This window comes from Bombus pascuorum, chromosome 2 (genome assembly GCF_905332965.1).
Source record: "Bombus pascuorum chromosome 2, iyBomPasc1.1, whole genome shotgun sequence".
Lineage (NCBI taxonomy): Eukaryota > Metazoa > Arthropoda > Insecta > Hymenoptera > Apidae > Bombus > Bombus pascuorum.
The window spans coordinates 14175616-14196955 of NC_083489.1; the positions used below are offsets into that span (position 1 = coordinate 14175616).

Sequence of the window (21340 nt, forward strand, 5' to 3'; positions counted from 1 at the left end):
ATTTGGTTCGTTCACAACATATCGATATATCGATGTTTTCGATAATGTGTTTGAAAACGAGCATAACTTGGTTATTCGAAACTTCGAAACACTCGGTATCATTCAAGGTGGTACATCGAAATAAATCAGAAATTATTATTAGAACATTGTCAAGTGACGAACTTATTTACATATACGGTTATCGTGCAACAAAGAGAAGGTATACTTTGCTCTACGAGTACCTTTACATCGTTAATATTGACAAAACTTGACGACTAACCTCACAGCTGGGAATTAAGAGTAAGGTTAGTCCATACATATGTATATTTTATTTTGACAATAGCGTAGTTCACTGTCTAATCAACAAATATATAACAGTACGTGATCGAATATCGAAACGATAAAAGATCAAGAATTCAAGTAGAGAATCTAATGTACAATGTACAAAAAAAGAAAACATGTAGTACGGGCTAGGGGAAATTCTAATTTCGTTATACGACATAAGCTGCGTGCATGTGTGCGGATGTGTGTGTCAAAATCGAGAAAGTTTTAATTCGACCGTTGTACGATTTTATATCTATGTTAATATGTAGATATATCATTCAAAGGGAAGACATAGGTATGTAGAAGTTGAGATTACCACCCACGTTGGAAGAATCAGGATAATAATGATAATAACAACGATATAATAACGATAATAAAGTCGTGAAAGCGTTGACATTTGTAACGATATCATATTTTATTACAGAAAATTATAGAATATTGTATTACAGAAAATATAAACTTGTGAAAAAAGTCATAAAAATATCAAATTTTATTTGCCCCGTAAAAGTGACGCACACAGATCGTAGTGGCATTAAATCATTATATGTCAAATGAAATGCGTAGCAACGGAGATTTCACATCAAGTGTCGTGTAACGCAAGCCACTTCTTTTTTAAAATACTTTACATGTATCTTCTTATACAACCATACAGTGATTGGTGTAGAGAATCGTATCATCTGTTCGTCACGCATTTTTACATACATATGTATTATCGCAGAATGAACCAATGACACTGCCTATTTATTAAAATTTTAGACATTAACTTGTAAGAAACTATGACTATGAGAGACGATATACGACTGGAAGAAAACACAAAATTGAACAAGCTCCTCGAGACTGCTTTTATAGCGAAAATGAACGTGTTATCTTGCCGTTTCAAAATTTGTCAACTTTGAAGCTTTGAAATATGCGAGTCTGTAAACGAATAAATACAGCGAATGCAGTACATGATATAAAGAAAAGAAAAGAGATATTAGAAAGGACGCTGGCGTTTGAAAGGCAGAAGTGGCTGGCAAAAAATATGCGAATACGTTGGTATCTATACGTGGATATGCATGTCGTATTTCTAGAGCAAGAATCGGAGACATTTAAATTATTGGAAGAAGGTAATTGTATTTTACGACGATATCCATGAAAAATCTAAGACGTACGTTTCGGCTGGTTTACACAGGTTTATTAGGTTGCTATGCGAATATCGATTGAAACCGCGCGTTCCATCGAAAGGGGCATAAACCGAGTTTTACCGAAAATTCTCGAGAAGAGTCGCACGATGTGGAATCTAGTTTCTCGACAAGTGGGCCTTGTCATGTACTGCAGGATCGTAGACGACCACGATGAATCAAAAGTAAGAAAACAGAATCAAAATTAAAGTAAGAAGCAAATTTTTTAAAATCGATAGGATAAAGGACAAGAAAGAAACAAGAACAATTCGAGAGGACATGACACGACGAGGAATCAAAGAAAAAACGGTGAGTGAAGAGCAGGAAGAGCGATGAAAAAATGGAAGATGTAAGGAGGATGAGAAAAATTAAAGCTGGAAGGAAGACGTTATCTTTATCGTCGTCGTCGACGGGGACGAGGACAAGGACGGGGACGACGACGACGACGACAACGACGATGACGAAAACGACGAATACGACGACGAAGAGAGAAAAGTGACAGATTCGAGGATAATTTAGCAGCGGATGCAAGTATTTACAAACGATCTCGTTACGTTATGCGAAACGAAGGAAGTAGAATTACGAACGATATTCTATCGAAATGGTGCTCGGGGCAAAGCAATACGTTGATGAGACCGGAACGCAGAAAGTTTAGACGCGTGCATGGACTTGAGCTTCCGTTGCATCCCCAACAAGTGACCGGCTGGGTGGTGATCTTAATTATTGTGGTAAATACATTCGCGGTACTGACGCCGCTTCTCGAACCCAATTTACGTCCAGTTTTTTCGATCGCGATAGCAGCTATCTTTTTTACGCATATTTGCTCTCATTTGGCGGTACTTTTATTGGACCCGGCGGACCCACGCGTCAGATCTCAGCCAACGAACAAGGTTTTACCGGAATTCGACCGAGAGAAACACTCGCACGTGATCGAGGACGGTAGATGTCATCTTTGCAACATAAACACCGAAAGCAAGAGGACGAAACATTGTTCGATTTGCAACAAATGCATCGTCCGATTCGATCATCACTGTAAATGGCTCAACAATTGCATCGGAGCTAGAAACTATCGCGCTTTTCTAGTTTGTTTGATTTCCGCTATTCTAGCAAGCCTGTTCGTTACTGGTCTTTCCGTCATCGAATTGTCCTCCTCTTTATTCTTCGATCGACTCGCAAATCTGACAATGGAGAATAACGCAACCGATCCCGTCATTCCCTTTATTGTTCCTGCCTCGGACACCACTCTTATAATTGCAATTTCCGCCATTGGAATTCTCTCGGCGATCGTAGCAATACTTTTACTTCATTTATGCTTTTTTCACGGTTACATCGCCTGTCTCGGATTAACCACCTACGAATACGTACGAAACAAAAGGGAGAAGAATTCTGTCGCTGCCGCCGTCGCGATCGCTGCAGCCGCCACTGCTGCCGCGGCTGCGGCCGCTGCCGCTGCCTCCACCACCTCTACTTCCACAAACACCACGATCACCGCCGCTACTACTGCTACTACCGCCGCTACAATCACCAATCAACCAACAACAGTTACGGATAAGGCTTCCACGATAACCGTGCAGCAAATAGTTGCCGAGTCTACGAGTAGAAGGGTACGACATGGCTTCTGCGAGTTCATTTCCGCCCCTCATCCTCTAGTATCACCCTTTACGAATAATGCAAACTCATGTTCGCGTCGCGGTATAAACGACAGCCGAAACGAATTTCTCGAAGGAAAATCTCCTTCAACTCGATCCTCTTACTTCGATCGAGAAAACGAAAAGAAAAATTTCCGACTTTGTTTCTCGGCGTACAAGCTCGAATCATCGCGATTCGATGAAAACACGTCGGCCATGGACATTTCGACAATTTCGCCATCGGCAACAAAGAATACCGAACAATCTACGATGTCTCGAGATTGTAACGCTACCACCGCTGGTTTATCGACACCGTCACCTGTCTTTTGTTGTTTCGCCGCACTCAATTCTCCATTAACTATGCATTGTTGTACGGCAAACGGCAGACCGAACGTGTTGGAATCCAAAAAACGATCCAGTTGTGACGATACGTCCGACCAGGTGGTGCGCGTTTCGACAAACTCGTGCGAAACCCTTGAAAGAATAGCAAGATTTCTCCGGACCTATCTAAGTAAAGGAAAAAGGAGAAGAAGGTGCAGGAAGAAAAGAAAGAATCGACAACAGTCGTTGGACGCGACCAACACGTCGCAGATACCAAAGTCCAAGGATATTGATACTAACGATTTCAATCGGAATCGCAATCGCAATCGGAATGTAATGACGATCAAGGACACGGTGGTAACGGTGCCATCGGTGCCATCGTGGTCATCGTCGTCGTCATCATCATCACTTTCCCACACAGCTACGGCCTCTTCTTCGTTCATCGTTCCGTTGGAAACGTTGGCGACTAACGCAACAGCAACAACATCAGCACGACGATCTTATTCGAAACCTCGTGCGTTACATCGTTCATCGTCAATCATAGAATCTGATTCATTGGACTTACAACAGAATCGGAACTTGGTCCGATCACAGAAAACGCTTGGATCATCCACGATATATAGGAGATCGAACACACGATCTTTTTTTCGAAGAGGACAAACAGCCAAAATCAAATCACAAATGACGCAATCTATCAAGCTGTCTCCTATTTTGGAATCGGAATTATCGAAACCTGCCACACCACGATCGACGCATTCTTCTCTGTCGTCGTATTCCGGCTTCTCCAACCGTTCCATTTGTTCATCATCGTCGTCATCATCGTCATCTGTGCCGCGCCCTTTGTCGTCTTCACAAGTCGCTCGCGACCCGTTTCATTTTCACGGGAAATGTGAAATCCATCGTATTGATTGATTACTCCGATCGTTTCCTCCGCTGCTTCTTCGGCTTAAAATGGCTCTAATACGCGATAAGCAGTAAACTCTAAAACCGCCATGTTCTTTTCTTGGCAAACTTAAATGTGAAAAGGGAATATGGTAGAGAAAAAGGGAAAGAAACGGGGGGAATAATTGTGTGAATGCACCACATCTTTCATCCTAGATTTAAACATCATAAAGTGAGTACCGTAAGTGAGTAATCGTTTCCATATCGTAAGAACAGAATCTTTCGAACAAAACTCATGCTGCTCGCTTAAATTGAAAACTTAATGAATTACCTTCTCTTACGTACTCATGATCGTATATTTTTGTAGATGTCATCAGTTTCAGTAAACACGCCCGATCAACTCGCCACAGATTCTGCTACATCTGAGACGAATATTTGGGAAAATGTATTAAGTTCTCCACGATACGTAGTTGCACCAATGGTCGACGCAAGCGAATTAGCCTGGAGGTTGTTAAGTCGTCGTCATGGTGCGCAACTTTGTTACACGCCGATGCTTCATTCTTCCGTGTTCTGTCGAGATCCGAAATATCGACGAGAAGCTCTTACCAGCACTGCCGAAGATCGCCCATTAATCGTCCAGGTATACGATTCACATCTCTCTCTCTCTCTCTCTCCCGACTTTAATCGCCGTTCTATCTTTAACACATATTCGCATTGATCTCGTTTATTACAGTTTTGTGGCAACGATCCGAATACGCTATTAGAGGCAGCACTTTTGGCAGAACCGTACTGTGACGCAGTGGATATAAACATTGGTTGTCCTCAAGCTATCGCGAAACGTGGTCGTTATGGTGCTTTCCTTCAAGATGATTGGGACTTGCTTCGACGAATCGGTTCGTAACATAAATCTTAAATATAACGTTACATCTCTAATTTATTTTCCCCTTACGAAATATTACAGTAAGTACTTTGAGCAAAAGTCTCCGTGTGCCAGTTACTTGTAAGCTTCGTGTATTTGCGGAGATCGATAAAACTGTTAAGTACGCGCAAATGCTCGAGACCGCTGGGGCACGATTACTTACCGTGCACGGACGAACTCGGGAACAAAAAGGTCCGTTAACCGGTATCGCGTCTTGGGATCACATCAAAGCCGTCAGGTATGATTAACAATTCCTCTTCGTATCTTCATTTGGCGTATATCTTCCAGTAAGTTGCAATTTCTTGTTATTTCAAACGTTCAGACAGGCCGTCACAATTCCAGTATTTGCGAATGGTAACATACAGTGTCTGCAAGATATCGAAAGATGTATAGAGGAAACCGGTGTTGACGGTGTAATGTCAGCAGAGGGCAACCTTTACAATCCGTACATATTCGAAGCTCGTTATCCACCTAGTTGGGAGCCAGCGCTTGAATATTTAGATTTGGTGGAACGTTATCCAGCCCCTCCTTCTTACATTCGTGGTCATCTTTTTAAATTGTTCCAACACACGTACGTATGAAAAATCAATTATTTGTAGCTTCCGTTTATTTTCAATCTCTATGTACATTATATAAATAATTTTCAAAATTATCGACCTATGCATTCAGCGTTCTTTTAACAAGAGAGTAGACTTTGTTTAGCAGAAAATAAAGAAGAGAGAGAAAATTTGGCCCGAAACTCTACCATGGAATCCTTCAGAAACGTCGTATACGCTTTGAGGGATCGGTATCTGCCTTATCACGAAGGTCGTTTAATCTGGCAGGAAAAAATGTCCGGTTCGTAGGCTCTACCATTATATTCGATTATATTATAATCCATTATATACTTCATTTTTCATTCGCATGACATACATACATCCACTTTCCTTCTGGCTGTGTATACACTTTCCCTTTGTATTTTTAATTATACTATCGTTATGTACCACCAAAGTATGACCGTTGTTACTTACTTGCATTCTATATTTCAGATCATAACTTAAAACTACCTCCCTGGTTGTGCCAACCATATATACGTCATCTTCCAGAGGAGAATGTACAAAAGCTAGAAATTGAAAGGATTGAAACGGTTGGTTTCCACTATTCTACTGCAAACAATTTCCTTTTCCTATCCCTACTTCTATTTCTATTTCTACTCCTATTTCTATCTGTGTCCCTATCCCTATTCTTTTCTTCCTTTCCCTTATCATATGATATAATTGTTTTTTTATTTCGATATTCAATTTTTGTAGCAAAATGAAACGGTCAAAAGAAAATTCAGAGACGAAGAAGGAAATGAGATATCACGAAAACGCTTGAAGAAGCTCAAACGAATAGCGCGTCGCCCCAACAGACCAGCTATCATCGTGAAAAGAGGATCTGATTTGTGTTGCGATTGTCCAAATCCAGTGGTTTGCAAAACTTCATTTTAAACATAATCTTTTGTTATCAATCCGAATAAAATTTATTAATCTCGCCGTTACATTTTCTCCCGTAGAGTCTCAAATGTGTTCATAAATTATGCCGACAGTGCTGTAGAAACAAATGTTTCACGGAAAACCTGGATTGTGCCGGACACAGAAATTTAACTAAAACTAGAAGACAAATGGCGATAGAATTTGCTGCGAAACGGAAAGCTATTCAAGATAAAATATGACACTGTATAATATTTTAAGTTATAAAAACAAAAATTAAATAAATAAATAAATATATATATATACTATTACATGTACGTCATCATATTTTGTGAATATTGTATTAATTTTTATACATGATCATAGTTATGATAACTACTATTATTCACGAATTATACTACAAATTGCTTCATCAAGTATTATAGAGTCATTTTTATATACAACTTACAGTTTATTATGATTCCTATAGTATCACGACATAAATTTTAAGGTAGTTTATTAAGTGCTCGAAAATATCGATGCAATCGTTTTCATTAAAACTGCGTCGCTTTTTTCTTCGGAAAGTATCGTATTTCTCTGTCTATTGTCATCATTATACCACTTTTTCTTATTTATAAGCATAAGAACTATAAGAACAGGTAAATGAATCAATGAAAAATGAAACAGTTTGCGTGAACTTCTACTATCAGAGTGTTTGTGAAATTCCCAAGCTAGAAAAAAGAAAACACAAAGTTAAATTTACTTTCATTCCTCTTCCTTTTCTTTTTTTCAAAATATCAGTACAAATATGTTTTTGACATACCAAGGTAAAGAAAATATGCGTTAAGTGGTGTCGATAACAAGGCAAACCAACAGTTTGTTACATCACAAACTGGTGCTAAATAACAAAGACCCATTAATGCAGCGGTATAACGTAATGCTGTTTTACGACAAAGCTTTGGATTTGTGACTGCCATCATTCTATAACCTGCACGCGAATAATCCGGCCTCAAATTCCATGATAAAGCATTGAAATGAGGAAACTGCCATGCATATAATAGACCAGACATTATCCAAGCACCTGGAGATATTATATTGCCGACACAAGATGCCCAACCCATTAATGGTGGTATGGCTCCAACTAAATAACAGTTGATATGTAATCTCAGTTAATATGGTGAAAAACATTTAAATACAATAACAAAAGTATCATAATATACTTACCTATGGAACCCACCCAAGTATTTAGAATACTAATGCGTTTCATAGGAGTGTAAATAAGAGTGTACAGAAGCAGATTAGCTGCACCTAAAGTAGCTGTTAATCCATTAACTTCGGTATATAATAATAATAATCCACTGAAGCCAGATATTGTTGCAAACATTACTGCATGGCCAGGTCTATTAGAAAAATTCTGTTATAGATATAACACTAGTTCTAAGCTAAAGAATCTGGATGCTTCTGCAATTGAAACTATATCCTACATACGTTAAGTAACCTCTAACCAATACTCTATTCTTTGTTCTTGACATCTGCGCATCAAAAGGAACTTCAAAACATTGATTGATAGCGTTTGCTGTTGCAGACATTAATCCAGTACCCATAGAACATGCAACAAATGTAAAAGCATCGAAAGGCCCTGGTGCTAATGCATATCCAGCCATGGTTGTTACAACTACCAAAGCTAAAAATAATCATTTGATTCTTCATTTTTTCTATTTAAATTATCATATAAAATATCAATGTTTTTGTTAAAGATATTAGTTTCTCTTACATGTTAACCGTATCTTAGATAACATGAAACAATGTTTTCGAAGTTTGCCGGAGTCTAATTTTATACACTGCCATTCTTGTTCATTTTGCATATATAAATTTTTTTGCTTTTCATTGTTTGTTATATTTACACATTGGGTAGACTTTTGGTGGTCAAACGATGTAACAAAGTTAGATGATATCTTCTGATTTTTGACATTTTTTGTGTCTAATAAACATCGGTATTTCTGTGTACGGGATAATTTCTTTACGCTTGATGTAGCCTTGGTAGAATACTAGGATAATTTGTCAGAAAAAGTAACAAAATATTGAAGACTTAATAATATTGGAAAAAAGTAAACACACATACTGTGGCGATAGACAGTTTCAACGATGATAGACATATGTTACGGGAGATCCTGATTGAGCAAAAAATAAATAACATGATAAAAATACGTCGTATAAAATCGTCAGTGTTTCCTTTTTTCTATCCTGAAAATAACATGGGAACCAGTTGGTTATCGATTATAATGTAACCAATAACGAAAAATGGCAAATAAAATGCTTTAAGGTTTCCCTAAAATCAAATGTTCAACTTACATCATGATATATTTTTGTTTTTACAACTTTTAATTCGCGTTACGTAAGAAACCTTTGAACAAAAACACATTGCGCTGAAACTTTAAATAATTTTACTAGACTATTACAGTCTACGCTTGCTTAAATAATCGAACAGAAACTCATTACACTGAACCAGAGCTCAGATCATGCTCAGTCTAGTTGGACCGAATGAAAGAGACTGTGAAATGAAATCCTAAACGCATCAGCGTATGATCGAATTTTAGAGGAACACGATCGCAAGATAGCGCTTCATGTTCAGAATGATATAAATCCTTGTAAGCAAGTCTCGTTTCTTAGTAAAGTATTCGTGATCGAGCGATTTACATATTTACTAATATATAAAAAGAGAAAGACGAATAATAGAATAATATGTATACCTCACGATACATATTTTTCTCTTTTTCATCTCCTTTAATTATAAGATGGCTCATTAGTATCGTGTTCCTACCATCCAAACTTTGCACATGTGATAAATATGTATACTAGTATTATTAATGGATGAATGATATTTATAACAAATTAGTTAATAACAGGCTGAAAATTAAATGAGTAACAATGTATTAATTATTATAAATGAAATAAATTATTGGATATAAAAGGAATTTGATAAAAATTTTGCAAAGCAGAAATTCTTAATCTTCATATAAAAGAATTAAACACGATATACGTATGTATGCAAGTATACTACGTACATATACTGAAATTCATTTTGAGAACAAAGATAGTAGATTAAGAGAAAATCAGAAGGAAAAGCGAGATAGAAAATTTGTATGTGCCAACGACAACAATAAACGAAGAGTAGTGCAACACCGTGGTAGAAATAGAAATAGGAATAGAAGAAGATACAATATTACGTCAACACGCTTAATGAATAATTAGAGAGAAAAGAAGCGCTCGTGTGTGTACTTTACGTTTTACAAACAAATCTTAATGATATTCAGTAACATTAAGTATTCATCCAGTAAGATAGTGGAATCTTCGTTGGCGACGTGTGCAGCACAAAAGGAGAAATAATAACCGATAGAAGGATGATAAGGTTATACCAGTGTATGTTTTATGAAATTTGACATAAATTTGGCGTATTAGTAATACAAAAGTTGTGATTGGAACGCAGAGAAAAGAGAAGGGAAGGAGAGAAAGTAAGAAAAAAGAAGAGAGTAAGAAAATATTATCAATTTTGATCGTTATGCCGTGGAATCATAAAAATGTGATGTTCGCGAGGGTCGGTTCTGCCCTATTTTACGGGTTATCTTCATTTATGATCACAGTTGTAAATAAGACAGTGCTGACGTCATTCGAATTTCCATCGTTTCAAATGCTTGGCATAGGACAAATGTTGGCTACGATCATGTTACTTTTCGCAGCAAAGAAGTTGCGCTACGTTGAATTTCCTAACCTAGAAGTAACAACGTGTGTCAAGATATGGCCATTACCGATCATTTACATCGGTAACATGATCTTTGGATTAGGTGGTACGAAGCAGCTGAGCCTTCCGATGTTCACCGCCCTTAGACGATTTAGCATTCTTATGACGATGATCGCTGAATACTATATTCTCGGAGTAAGGGCGCGTGTTTCCGTTCAGTTGAGCGTATACACGATGATAGTCGGGGCAGTGGTGGCTGCGTTAAATGATCTTGCTTTTAATTTGGAGGGCTATCTTTTTATCCTATTGAACGATTTTTTCACGGCTGCCAACGGTGTCTACATGAAGAAGAAATTGGACTCAAAGGAACTGGGAAAATACGGACTGATGTACTATAATTCATTGTTTATGATTGTCCCAGCGATTAGCATTGCCTATTGGATGGGAGATATGCATTCTATCATAGAATTTCCACATTGGAACAATGTGTTCTTTCTTGTACAGTTTGGCCTTTCGTGTGTGATGGGTTTTGTATTGTCCTACAGCATGATACTTTGTACACTTTATAACTCTGCGTTGACCACCACGATAATCGGATGTTTGAAAAATATATGCGTTACTTATCTCGGAATGATGATCGGTGGTGATTACATATTTACGTGGTTAAATTTCATAGGATTGAATTTAAGCGTCGTCGGTAGCTTGGTTTACACTTGGGTAACCTTTCGAAGGAAGGAATCGACCGAACCAAAGTATTCTCCGCTTTCCGATGACCAAACGCCGAATAAAGTGCAAGCTGTATGATCGATGTACAGAGCAACGAAGTCGTGCCATGTGTCGCCGCGGCTCTTTCTGTTCTTCTCTTCCTTTCTCTCTCCGTTGCTCTCGCTTCCTCAAGCGCATCGCCATATTTCTCTGTTTAGTGTTTTGTATTTGTGTTAGTGTTCGACACGTATCACGTGTCCTTGTTGTGGAATGATAAAGCTTTTGGGAGCCGGAAAAAGAGGGAACGAAATGGGAATAGGGAAAGAGCAGCAAGCGTGACAAACTATAGTAATAGTCATAAATAAGATATAAGATTCCATACCAAAGCGATAAGACCGTTACCGGATAGAAGAAATGAGTAATAAGATGTTGCGCGCCATAGCGTATCACCTTTACCTTGTGAAATACAACTTGTACATACGTACTTCGAAATCTCGAAGGTGCAATATACTACCACTAATAATGCACGTGTACAAAAGTACTTTATAGTGAATAAATTTAATTTCTGGAGAAAAGAAACACGATCGATTCTCATTCAGTCCTCCGTCAGTTTCAGGCTGGCCACTTCGAAGATTATTCAGCAGCACTGGCTGCTCGTCATCCTTCACGATGGATTACGCGAAACATCGTGTATCTCTGTCGCCAGTGCAACGTGCAATTTTGGCGGCCGGTGCAGCCGCGATCTCATTCGTTGATCCTTTTCGCGGTGACATGATCGCATGCTTGGCAGAAACGACCGGTACCGACGCTCTTTCCTACTGTCATCAAAAAATGCTCGCAACCTCCGAGGGATCTCGCATTCTTGCCAGGAAACCACGTATATCCTCGTCTACGATTGACTTTTCCGCGCTAAGACGATTACCACAAGGAACCCTTGGCAGGATCTATTGCGATTTTTTGGACGTTAACGTAAGCTCTTTCGACTTGACTCCACTCGATTTGATTCGATTCGATTCGATTCGATTTGATTCGATTCAATCCGCGCACACCCTTCATTTTTCATATTTCATTTTCCACGTTTCGCTACACGTATAATTCGTAATGAAAATTGTTACTGCATCGCGCACTAGATAAAGATATACGTAGACGGTGATCATACCAATTGATCGGTCGTTTCTTACAAATTATATCATATACTGAAATTGTTAGCGCGTTTCTGCAAATTGGAACAAAGATATTGGTCTGTTACAGAACGTGTCCCCCGATTCTAGACCTGCGGTCAGATTCGTTGAAGATACTGAATTAGCATATGTAATGCAACGATATCGAGAAACACACGATATTTATCATGCTCTACTTCTAATGCCAACCACGATGCTTGGAGAAGTGACGGTCAAGTGGGTAGAAGCGTTACAATTACGATTACCAATGTGTTTCAGCGGAGCGATATTTGGAGCGTTTCGGTTGCGTCCAAGGTAAATTCATCGAGTAAATCTCGAAACACGATACTTGCAACCGGTTGATGGTTTTGTCTCCATCTTCTTTTTATTCAATTCGCCGGATTTTATCCAGTCCAATTAGTTGGATTTCTCTTTGGCGTTTTAGGCAAAGGAAATTATATCTCGAGCATCATCTGCCTTGGGCCATCAACACAGGAATTGGTACAAAATTTCTGTTGGGTATCTACTTCGAAGAACGTTGGGAGCAACCCCTTGCCGATTTTCATCGAGAAATAAACATCACCCCTTTGGTGCCGACAGAAACCATTAGCAATGAAATCTGAAATTCCTCGTACGCTTTTCCCTCTAACTGTCTACTGTCTTACATATATTATAACACCAACAATAGACACAGCTTATTAGATAGTGTATAACAATTTTTATTTACCGTAACGTTGGAAATATGAAGAATATAATTTTTAATGGGATACGTATGATTCGTATTACAAATGTCGATCAATGTAATCGCACATTTAAAAAAATTTATGCTTCTATAGAAACGTACGCGTAGATATCAACGCTCGATACGATGAGAGTACGATCGATTCACCCGTGAGGATACAATCCGATTGGTAATGCTTGGGTGTAATATCCTAAAATATTCGGTAAGTGTTAGCAAATCGATCGATAATTACTTTTTAAAGTCGCGTATCGTCTAATTTGTATGAAACAACGTTCATGATATTGATTGTCCCATTTGGTTTGTAGTAACGCCCGCAAACCGCTACTAGCTATCTTTTTGATATGCAGTTTTATCTATTACTCTACAAATATTTGCAGCGTAACGGCGTAACCCATTCGAATGCAAAACTCGAGCACGCGAATTTATTCATGTATACATGCGAAACAATGCAATATCCCGTTTTGTAAACCATCTTCCGCCTATCTTTGATAAAAAGTAAATATTAACGATCCATTGAAAAGTTCACTTCTGCTGTATTCGTTTGCGTGCTCGATCGTTTAAATTCACTTATTTCTCTTGCCGCGCGTTTTTTCAAACCGGTAAATCTTATTTATTTTTCATATGCTACGCCTTATTCCTCGCACATACAGAATGAGCAGTATTGTAACATTATTGGGCGCTAGACAAGCTGAGGTACTAGACATTCGAATTGTAACGCAATTGCAACGTCTATTTGTTTCGCTGTTGGAATATTCGTACGTAAAGAATCACGGTTGCAATGTTGAATCATCGATTGTTTTTGCATATTACAACCGATCATTTACAATTGATCGAAGGACAAGACAATATGATTTCTTATTACGGTGCTTTGTGTTTCACAATTGCGGAAACTCACTCACTCTTTCTCTCTCTCTCTCTCTCTCTCTCTCTCTCTCTCTCTCTCTCTCTCTCTCTCTCTCTCTCGCTTGATGTATGTGAGTGTGTACAAGTGTAAATGTGTGTGTATATTTCTATATGCATAAAAGTTGATTTATATATAAACCTAATTGAGCATTAAAAGTTAATGGCCAGAGCATCCTGAAGCGATTACGAAGAGTGTTTGTAATGAGGGAAAGAAATAGTTTTACGATATTTTTAAGATGGATTGAAATATACATTAGGAATAGATATAAAAAAGAAATTAATGAAGCGAAAATACAGATTAAGTCAGCATAAAAAGCTGAAATTTACGTACAGGATGCTTCTTGGCTGATTGTAACCATTTGGTCCGTGCTACTCGATCTCGAGTATCTCGAACGTTCAATCGAGGGCTAGTCTCTCGAGGTATAGGTGAATTTCCGCAAACTGGGGTCTGTCCTCGATTCGTGTACTCCAACATTTTTTCATTATACGGTAGAGGTCATCCGGACAATGATCGGGTTGTGAAAGAATTCGATGATGATTTCTTTGGTCGTTGTTGTCATCGGGCTGTCCATTACCACCGATATACGTTTCGTTTTGGTAACAGCGGCCACAATTTTCTAAAACCTGTGCCACTGTTAAATCCGCATATGGTATCTCCTTACAATTTAGAAAAATTTCCCAAATTGTTACAGCAAACGACCAAACGTCGGCTCGGCAACTACGTTTACCCTGAGAGGAAAGGCAAAAATGAAAATAAATGGGATCCTTAGCGAAGTTACGATAGCAGAAACATATACTCGAGGGACACAAGACGAGGAGACGTAGCTATGACGATGATGTAGAGATGAGATGAAGAGGAAATAAAAAACAGTCACTTACCAGTAACACTGCTTCCCATGCCATCCAACGAAGAGGAACTTTTACATTATGCCCGTCGATGAAATAATGATGATCATATTTGTTACAATATATGGCATGATCCGACACCTTTATTGTCAGATCCTGACCAACGATGCAATTCCTAAAATATTACACAACGTATATATCGAGGATCGATTAAGTCGATTTACTCCCTTACGGATTCTGTAATTTTTTTCTCGATTTATTTACCTGGCTGCTAAATCACAATGTGCAATGTTCATGGATTCCAAATACTTCATGCCAGATGCAATTTGGGTAATAAAGCTTAAATGGTTGTCATAGCTGCGAATAGAATATAATAGAATAGAAAGGAAATTGAAAAGACAAATACACTATTGATATATAATCACGATATTTTACTCACTTAATATCGTCCTTGCTGTCCAAATTACCACCGCGACTTTCTAAGAAAGTAAGGAGATCTCCGAATCGACCGAACTCGAAAATAGCTCCAAACGGTTCCTCTTCTACCAAGGCCATCATCTTTGCTATGTTTGAATTTTGAAGCATCGCCAAAACATGCATATCCTTCGTAAAGTCCAACCTGTGTATTGCTCAAGTCAAAATGCCATAAGAATATAAAGAAAGGTTTTTCGAACCGGCGTTACATTTCGGAATTAGTAACATACCTTAAAGAATCTACAACGCCTCGCCAAAGAGACCTAACGATTACAATTTGCCGACTTTGGATCGCTCCTACTTCGGGATTCGTGATTCCTTTTGCTTCGCATAAATGGACCTGATAAGTGGAGCATATTCGATTAAATTTCATATTCGTAAACTATCAGTTTAATACATCGATATTGTTTCTTCTTACCAAACCGAAATTTCCTTCACCGAGTTTGTCTAGAATTCTTAATCTGTGTCTGGAAACACGCTGAACGTTGTAGGAATCAATGGTACTTGGTAAACATACGGTTTCCTCGCGAATGTGAAGCGGTGTAAACGGGCTCATAGTCGACGGGATCTCCCTTCTCTTTATCTACAACCATACATCTATATAAAAATCTCTATATAATACCTTTATTAGAATTTTTATAAACACATCTGATCCATCATCCTACCGTTAAAATGTCTGTTGCCGCATAATACCCCTCGTAGATTCTTTGATTCGTGTTTCTCGATTGAAGATGAAACGCTTTTTTCGTCGAATATGTCATAGTCGTTGGCATTGTCACTTCCGCATACTTGTTTGTCGTGAAGCTCGACTTGCGCTTGAAATCTGAAATGGATTCAATTGGGTAGAAGAAAAATGAGATTTGGCGTAATATAACGCAACATAATATACGTAATAATAATATATATATAGTATCATATATGCATACGCACATGCATAATACAGTTTACTAGAACAAATATGCGCGAAAATCAATAGTTTAGGGTACATAAACTGTCGTATAGAAAAGGTTGGTTAGATTCACCTGAACATGATTCGGCTGTACAAGTGGAGGACACGTTTGAGTTTGCAACCACGAGATTTTCTTCGGAGAACAGACTGTATGTTCTCTCGTATAGAGTGGAACGGGCGTCAGAATTATCGAAGTGAGAATCAACGACAGCAGCTTTGGCATCCGTTTGGAAATCTGTATTGGATCGATCAGGCAAGTTATCGGAAGGGGCAATAATGATAGGTTTGCGAATCAAGGATAATCCGGTTACGATCGAATTCGAGAGTTTAACATCCTTCGGAGAGATCGCAATGCCTGGTGCGGATGAGTCGCACAGTAGAGCTGTATGCTTTTGCAACAAAGCGACTTTGTTACGGCCTCTTTGTTTGATCAAAAATGTTGTACATGTTAAGAAAAGGGCAAACACTGTCAATAGGCCGCTGACAAGGCCGATATACGTTTGGGAAGTACCAACGGGAAAGACATCCGGTATCGAGGCATCTTCGTCGATTTGGTAAAGATCCGTTACATTCAAACTCACGGAGTTGATGGTCGAGTGGATGACGGAGCTGCTGGATTTTGCTCGTGGTTCGCTTCGATTTTGCTGAATTTCCGATGATTGATCATCAGCTAAAATATTCAAATCGTTCGACCGACTTGTGCTACCTGCGGTCAATACGGTTATCAAAGCGTTATTAATTCCAACTCTTTCTTTTTTCTTATATTCTTGTACTCGTATATGACTATTATTTAAACACTTACCAGTATAAAAGGTGATTTCGCTGAGAAGCAACCATTTCGCGGCAAGACTGAATTCCACTTTTACGAATTGTCCGATCCTAGATTGTAAAGGGATCGATAGCAAAACCGTTTCGGCAGCGGACGATCTAGCAACGATCGGCCACTCGGATTTTTCTGCTTCCGATTGATAGTTCTCACCATCGGTGGAAAACCAAACGCGCATTTGCGAAAATGTCTAAGAAAAAAAAATAAAAAAAATTGTCAGCTTTGGAAAGATATTTATAAAGGAATTTTTTAATTTTGAAATTTTTGTGTATGTGCGTATAAGCTCGTTGTAAAAAAAGAATAAAGAAAACGAACCTCGACGTCTAGTTGTGGTATACGAGCGACGTGTACGGTACAATTCTGAAATTCTCGTGGTTCTTGAAAACGAAAAATAATCTGAATTGTAGTACGATCCGACCAACCGATCCAGTTCGTAGCATTGGTCGAAGAGGAGAGAATTTCAGAAATTTCGCCTAATATTCCATCCGTCAATTGACCGAGACCGTTTACGAGAACAAGAGGTTCGATCTCGACACCGTCATACGAAGCATCCTGAACGTTTCGTCCTCCGGGACCGGGACTCGATCCCTTGGGCGCGTTATAACTCGCGACATACTCTGAGGATGAGAAAAATAATCGATATTCGTATAGTGCGTACATGTGTTATAATACGTACACGTTATCAAGATCGTAACGCGTCGAATCGATAGACGAGAAATGACGAAACGCCTAAACGGTAAGGCAAACGGTAAAATATACGGTATAGAAATGCTCACGTTCCAATACGCATCCGTAAATTTCGACCCGCATGCAAACCGTCCGGGGATGTTGGCTGTAAGGTACGAATCGCACTTTGCTCGCGACAAACGGTAAGTCCAACTTCTGCTTTTCCACCAAGTAGGTGTTGCTGTTGCCGCGTAGTACCTGAAACGAACGACGCTCGATCGGTATATCGACGTAGGAATATCGGTAGCCGCATTGTTTCTCAGCATCAACGGTCACCGGAGACGTCTCGCCTTGCTCTCGAGTACAGACTAGAGCGTAGGACTGTGTTTTTCCTTGAATAACCGCCCGAAAGCTTACGATATCGTAACTTTCTTATATTTTTCTAATTCCTTCCTCGCGACAACCCATACATATGTATATAAGTATGTATGTAAGTACTTATGTATTCGATGCGACTGTGCTTGAATTCGAAGCAATGCAGACGATTTCCGGTCGATTTATCACACACAGACACGAACTCTGTCACCCATCAAGTTTCTATACTGATGCCATTTCGTGTCGCGCCAGTACTCGAGAAAGAAAGCCTCCGCATACTCCTGACCTTGACCATTGCCAAACCGTCCTTGAGTTTCGGTCCACGCTATCAGATGATTTTTCGTCAGATCGATCTCCAGGTATTCTCTTATCGCGCTACTGATTTGCGCTTTTGGACACCAAGCGCCACCATTCTTCTCTTGTCTTATCCTGCAAACGTGCAAACACTGATATCGCCGTTTCTTACCAACTGCTACGTTACAGTGCCATACCACACCATACTGCGTATACGTATGTATTTATATCGTTTTAAATTTTATTTTTCAACCGAATATCTCTTATACTATTTTATTTAAATTCCAACCACTGGTAGTGTTTACTTTTAATGGAACGAAATTGACGCGAAGCTGATAAAAGAATCGTAAAACGTTGAAATCTAATCGTTCGAAGGTAAAACGCATCGAATAGTACGCATAATTTTACCTTTATCGACAACGATCATTTAAAACAATTTACCTTGCGTTTTGGGGGCCCACGGATTTCGTTTCGTAGCTAGAAGAAGCGGTGATCGCATCATCTGGAATTTTTCCCTCTTCCATGCCAAGGGGAAAGATACACTGATCTGCAAGTTGCGAACATATATATTTACATACAAGCCTTATTTTATCGATCATATCTTTTTACAATTAATTCCTTCGATATCGTTATATTTAATCGCTCATTTCCTCACCGAAAACGTTTTTCGTTGAATTCTCTCTGCAGCGAACAGTTGCCAGAAGCACTCCCAATGAGACAACCGTTAGGATGCACCGCATCTCGATATCCGGATCTTCTATCGTTCTCGATTTCTTTACAGTTCATGATAGACCGAGTCCTTTGCTAACATTGTTCGATTTCTCAAGCTGTAACTGTATATTGCTTAATCAACTAATCGCATTAACTGTACATTAACTATACTTACTATATTTTAATTTCAACTATAATAACTTTCAGCTTAGATATTACGTGTTATCGATCATAAGTGTAATACGAGTAATCGCTATTTGCTTTTCAAGCCATATCGTGGCGCAATTTATTTTACTGTAAAAACGAAATACACGCGATTGATGGTCGTCGTAGGTGTGGATGTTGCATGTGGTACGTGATTAATCGTACCGCGCCGAAGAAAAAGAAATATGATTTATGAAATTAAAGGAGGGAGAAAGGACTAGGGCAGCACGTTAATACACGCGAGACGCGTTCGATGTTCAAGTATATCCAAAGAGAAAGAGGAAACTATATTCATTTTAGGTATCTGGCCGTACTTATGAAAGAAAGATCTAAAAAGAATCGATCGTAGATTGTCGATGGTTGAGAGACGAAGAAATTGAAACTATCGAAACCGCTATTGAGTATCGCTCTTACTATCGATATTAGATAGGTTAGCGCTTGTACGGTCGGCGGTTAGCAGCTGGCAATTCGCAAGTTGCACGTTAATTAGATTCACCGATGGAAAATGAAGACAAAGAGGGTTAGGGAATGCGCACGGGGTCCCGGATAGGTATTGGGTGTGCGTGCAACAAGTAAAGTACGATCAATACGAGCGTGCCGCAGGAAGAGGAAGAGCATGACCATGTTCGACTCGTTTGCACCATTTGTTTCGTTTGTTAGGACTTTGTTCGTTTTCGGCAAACGGTTCAATATTTATAATATTTATGTTATTTAACTATGTCATGTATATACGTCATTGTGTAAACATAAATATAAACGCAGAGGCAAATGTAAATATATACAGGATCGTCGAATCATCCTTTTCTCTTACGATTAGAGAAATCTTATTATGTCCCGTTAAGTATTTTTCTCTCGATCCATGTATGTATTTGCTATTTACACGTTGCGCACACGCACACGTATTCGTTTTAATAATTGCAACGATAGATATAATAATATCCGTTTATACTTGATATTATTCAAAATAAGCCGACGAAATTGAATTTATAAAAATTTATAAAAATTAAAAAAATTGAATTTTTCTTTTCCTTATTGAAACTGATCTGTTTCATAATGTAATTTTCATTCGATTCGGCTATCAAAATTATAATTACCAAATTTCTTCTACATCTATTACATCCATGTAAAATGAATTGCATCAATTGTTATTAAATATGAAACATGTGCGTCTTCTTTTCCGTAATTGATGCGATATGACACTTATTACGTTTGGATCTTTATACCCGATAGGTTTGATAAAAAGCTCAATGTCAAAGGGTGCTTACCTTTTAAGCTTGACGCATGTCACTTATTGCGTATACGGGATACGTGAACACGGCAAATTTTGAAAAACGAAAGAAATTTAGCATCGTTGTAAAGCTAGCCACGAATCAAAGTGCACCGACTTATCGTAATTTTAATTTCTCTTTGAACTTTTCTCCTTTTTCCTTGTTCCTTTTCTCTATACATATACGTATATACATACGGTGCACGTCCTAATTAGAAAAAGAAAAAACGACAACTCGTAAGAATCGTTGCTACCCGCACTATATAATTGACAGATTTTCTCACGTTCGGTTAGTTTTTCGACTCTTTTCGGCGAATAAATTTGTTCGTCTTGTCGCGTTTCTCGCGAAACGTAGTTCAATGCAAACTCCGCCACCCTGGACCAAAGCTTTAGCCCAACATCCATGGTATCGGACCGTGGTGGTGGTGAGTTTGCTCGAATATAGGAGCGGCGGAGAAGAGTGGGGCGAAAGGGGATATAGGGGAATATCATCCCTCCAATGTATGTATCTCCGATCGTAGTAACGATGTTGATATCGTTAGAATGGTATCGATCTTTCATGTACGTTACACTCGGCATAGAGCATAATTAACTCGAAGAAAATTGGAGTAAGCACCATCAACTTGTAATCGTATCGATCGATCGTTCGTTCTCTCTCTCTCTCTCTCTCTCTCTGTATTTTACTCTCTCTCTCTCTCTCTCTCTCTGTATTTTACTCTCTCTCTCTCTCTCTTTCTCCCTTCATGTAACAAAAGAAATAAGGTAATTCTGTGGAATTTCGCGCGTTTAAATGTGTTGGTTATTTATAATACGAGTTTCGAAACAACTTAGCTTAA

General features: G+C 38.7%; 4 protein-coding genes across 29 annotated transcripts; 2 read left to right on the forward strand and 2 right to left on the reverse strand.

The window, feature by feature from the left end:
- Positions 1-2: 2 nt before the first annotated feature.
- Positions 3-6969, forward strand: LOC132916656 (tRNA-dihydrouridine(16/17) synthase [NAD(P)(+)]-like). Of its 17 annotated transcripts, none has more exons than XM_060976840.1 (11): positions 57-284; positions 358-1648; positions 1703-3067; positions 4662-4934; positions 5028-5187; positions 5256-5451; positions 5536-5784; positions 5905-6050; positions 6242-6339; positions 6503-6661; positions 6748-6969. In XM_060976840.1, the coding sequence occupies exons 3-11, from the start codon at positions 2021-2023 to the stop codon at positions 6904-6906; spliced, it is 2487 nt and encodes an 828-aa protein (XP_060832823.1). In that variant the 5' UTR covers positions 57-284; positions 358-1648; positions 1703-2020; the 3' UTR covers positions 6907-6969. The 17 variants fall into 17 exon arrangements, with proteins under 17 accessions (XP_060832827.1, XP_060832824.1, XP_060832826.1 ...); XM_060976837.1 differs by having other exon boundaries at positions 358-1409; positions 1475-3067; XM_060976839.1 differs by having other exon boundaries at positions 358-1409; positions 1484-3067.
- LOC132916663 (protoheme IX farnesyltransferase, mitochondrial) lies at positions 5211-9230 on the reverse strand. 4 transcript variants are annotated; one of them, XR_009660156.1, is made up of 9 exons: positions 8996-9230; positions 8766-8887; positions 8418-8691; positions 8132-8327; positions 7868-8043; positions 7467-7784; positions 7113-7374; positions 6224-6315; positions 5211-6146 (listed from the first exon to the last, which is right to left on the reverse strand). XR_009660156.1 is itself a non-coding variant. In XM_060976863.1 (7 exons), exons 2-7 carry the CDS (start codon positions 8838-8840, stop codon positions 7163-7165), a joined length of 1251 nt encoding a protein of 416 aa, XP_060832846.1. In that variant the 5' UTR covers positions 8841-8887; positions 8996-9230; the 3' UTR covers positions 6968-7162. The 4 variants fall into 4 exon arrangements, 1 of the variants encoding a protein (XP_060832846.1); XR_009660155.1 differs by having other exon boundaries at positions 5211-6315; XR_009660154.1 differs by having other exon boundaries at positions 5211-6844.
- A 168-nt stretch (positions 9231-9398) lies between these two features.
- LOC132916666 (ubiquinone biosynthesis protein COQ4 homolog, mitochondrial-like) lies at positions 9399-13016 on the forward strand. 4 transcript variants are annotated; one of them, XM_060976869.1, is made up of 5 exons: positions 9429-10063; positions 11325-11587; positions 11698-12056; positions 12339-12562; positions 12693-13016. In XM_060976869.1, the coding sequence occupies exons 3-5, from the start codon at positions 11757-11759 to the stop codon at positions 12868-12870; spliced, it is 702 nt and encodes a 233-aa protein (XP_060832852.1). In that variant the 5' UTR covers positions 9429-10063; positions 11325-11587; positions 11698-11756; the 3' UTR covers positions 12871-13016. The 4 variants fall into 4 exon arrangements, with proteins under 4 accessions (XP_060832853.1, XP_060832851.1, XP_060832852.1 ...); XM_060976870.1 differs by lacking the exon at positions 11325-11587 and having other exon boundaries at positions 9399-10464; XM_060976868.1 differs by lacking the exon at positions 11325-11587 and having other exon boundaries at positions 9427-10155.
- On the reverse strand, positions 12951-20944 carry LOC132916655 (discoidin domain-containing receptor 2-like). 4 transcript variants are annotated; one of them, XM_060976833.1, is made up of 16 exons: positions 20789-20944; positions 20503-20712; positions 18978-19155; positions 18764-18869; positions 18232-18457; positions 17764-17911; positions 17303-17604; positions 16964-17177; positions 16235-16867; positions 15878-16035; positions 15631-15795; positions 15443-15552; positions 15178-15357; positions 15003-15095; positions 14772-14913; positions 12951-14621 (listed from the first exon to the last, which is right to left on the reverse strand). In XM_060976833.1, the coding sequence occupies exons 3-16, from the start codon at positions 19060-19062 to the stop codon at positions 14289-14291; spliced, it is 2895 nt and encodes a 964-aa protein (XP_060832816.1). In that variant the 5' UTR covers positions 19063-19155; positions 20503-20712; positions 20789-20944; the 3' UTR covers positions 12951-14288. The 4 variants fall into 4 exon arrangements, with proteins under 4 accessions (XP_060832816.1, XP_060832817.1, XP_060832815.1 ...); XM_060976834.1 differs by having other exon boundaries at positions 18978-19149; positions 20503-20944; XM_060976832.1 differs by having other exon boundaries at positions 20503-20944.
- Positions 20945-21340: the final 396 nt, after the last annotated feature.

What these genes read in the sequence shown, in the direction of transcription:
- LOC132916655 (XM_060976833.1), bottom strand. Translation starts at nt 19,062, where the DNA reads ATGCGGTGCATCCTAACGGTTGTCTCATTGGGAGTGCTTCTGGCAACT. An exon ending in TTCAACGAAAAACGTTTTCG is followed by an intron (nt 18,870 to 18,977) that starts GTGAGGAAATGA and finishes CGCAACTTGCAG; the next exon opens with ATCAGTGTATCTTTCCCCTT. An exon ending in GTGGGCCCCCAAAACGCAAG is followed by an intron (nt 18,458 to 18,763) that starts GTAAATTGTTTT and finishes GCACGTTTGCAG; the next exon opens with GATAAGACAAGAGAAGAATG.
- LOC132916656 (XM_060976840.1), top strand. Translation starts at nt 2,021, where the DNA reads ATGCGAAACGAAGGAAGTAGAATTACGAACGATATTCTATCGAAATGG. An exon ending in ATCGCCCATTAATCGTCCAG is followed by an intron (nt 4,935 to 5,027) that starts GTATACGATTCA and finishes CGTTTATTACAG; the next exon opens with TTTTGTGGCAACGATCCGAA. An exon ending in TTTAAATTGTTCCAACACAC is followed by an intron (nt 5,785 to 5,904) that starts GTACGTATGAAA and finishes ACAAGAGAGTAG; the next exon opens with ACTTTGTTTAGCAGAAAATA.
- LOC132916666 (XM_060976870.1), top strand. Translation starts at nt 10,203, where the DNA reads ATGCCGTGGAATCATAAAAATGTGATGTTCGCGAGGGTCGGTTCTGCC. An exon ending in ATTACCGATCATTTACATCG is followed by an intron (nt 10,465 to 11,697) that starts GTAACATGATCT and finishes GTCCTCCGTCAG; the next exon opens with TTTCAGGCTGGCCACTTCGA. An exon ending in GCGATTTTTTGGACGTTAAC is followed by an intron (nt 12,057 to 12,338) that starts GTAAGCTCTTTC and finishes GGTCTGTTACAG; the next exon opens with AACGTGTCCCCCGATTCTAG.
- LOC132916663 (XM_060976863.1), bottom strand. Translation starts at nt 8,840, where the DNA reads ATGTTATTTATTTTTTGCTCAATCAGGATCTCCCGTAACATATGTCTA. An exon ending in TGAAACTGTCTATCGCCACA is followed by an intron (nt 8,692 to 8,765) that starts GTATGTGTGTTT and finishes AAATTATCCTAG; the next exon opens with TATTCTACCAAGGCTACATC. An exon ending in CGCATATTTTCTTTACCTTG is followed by an intron (nt 7,375 to 7,466) that starts GTATGTCAAAAA and finishes TCTTTTTTCTAG; the next exon opens with CTTGGGAATTTCACAAACAC.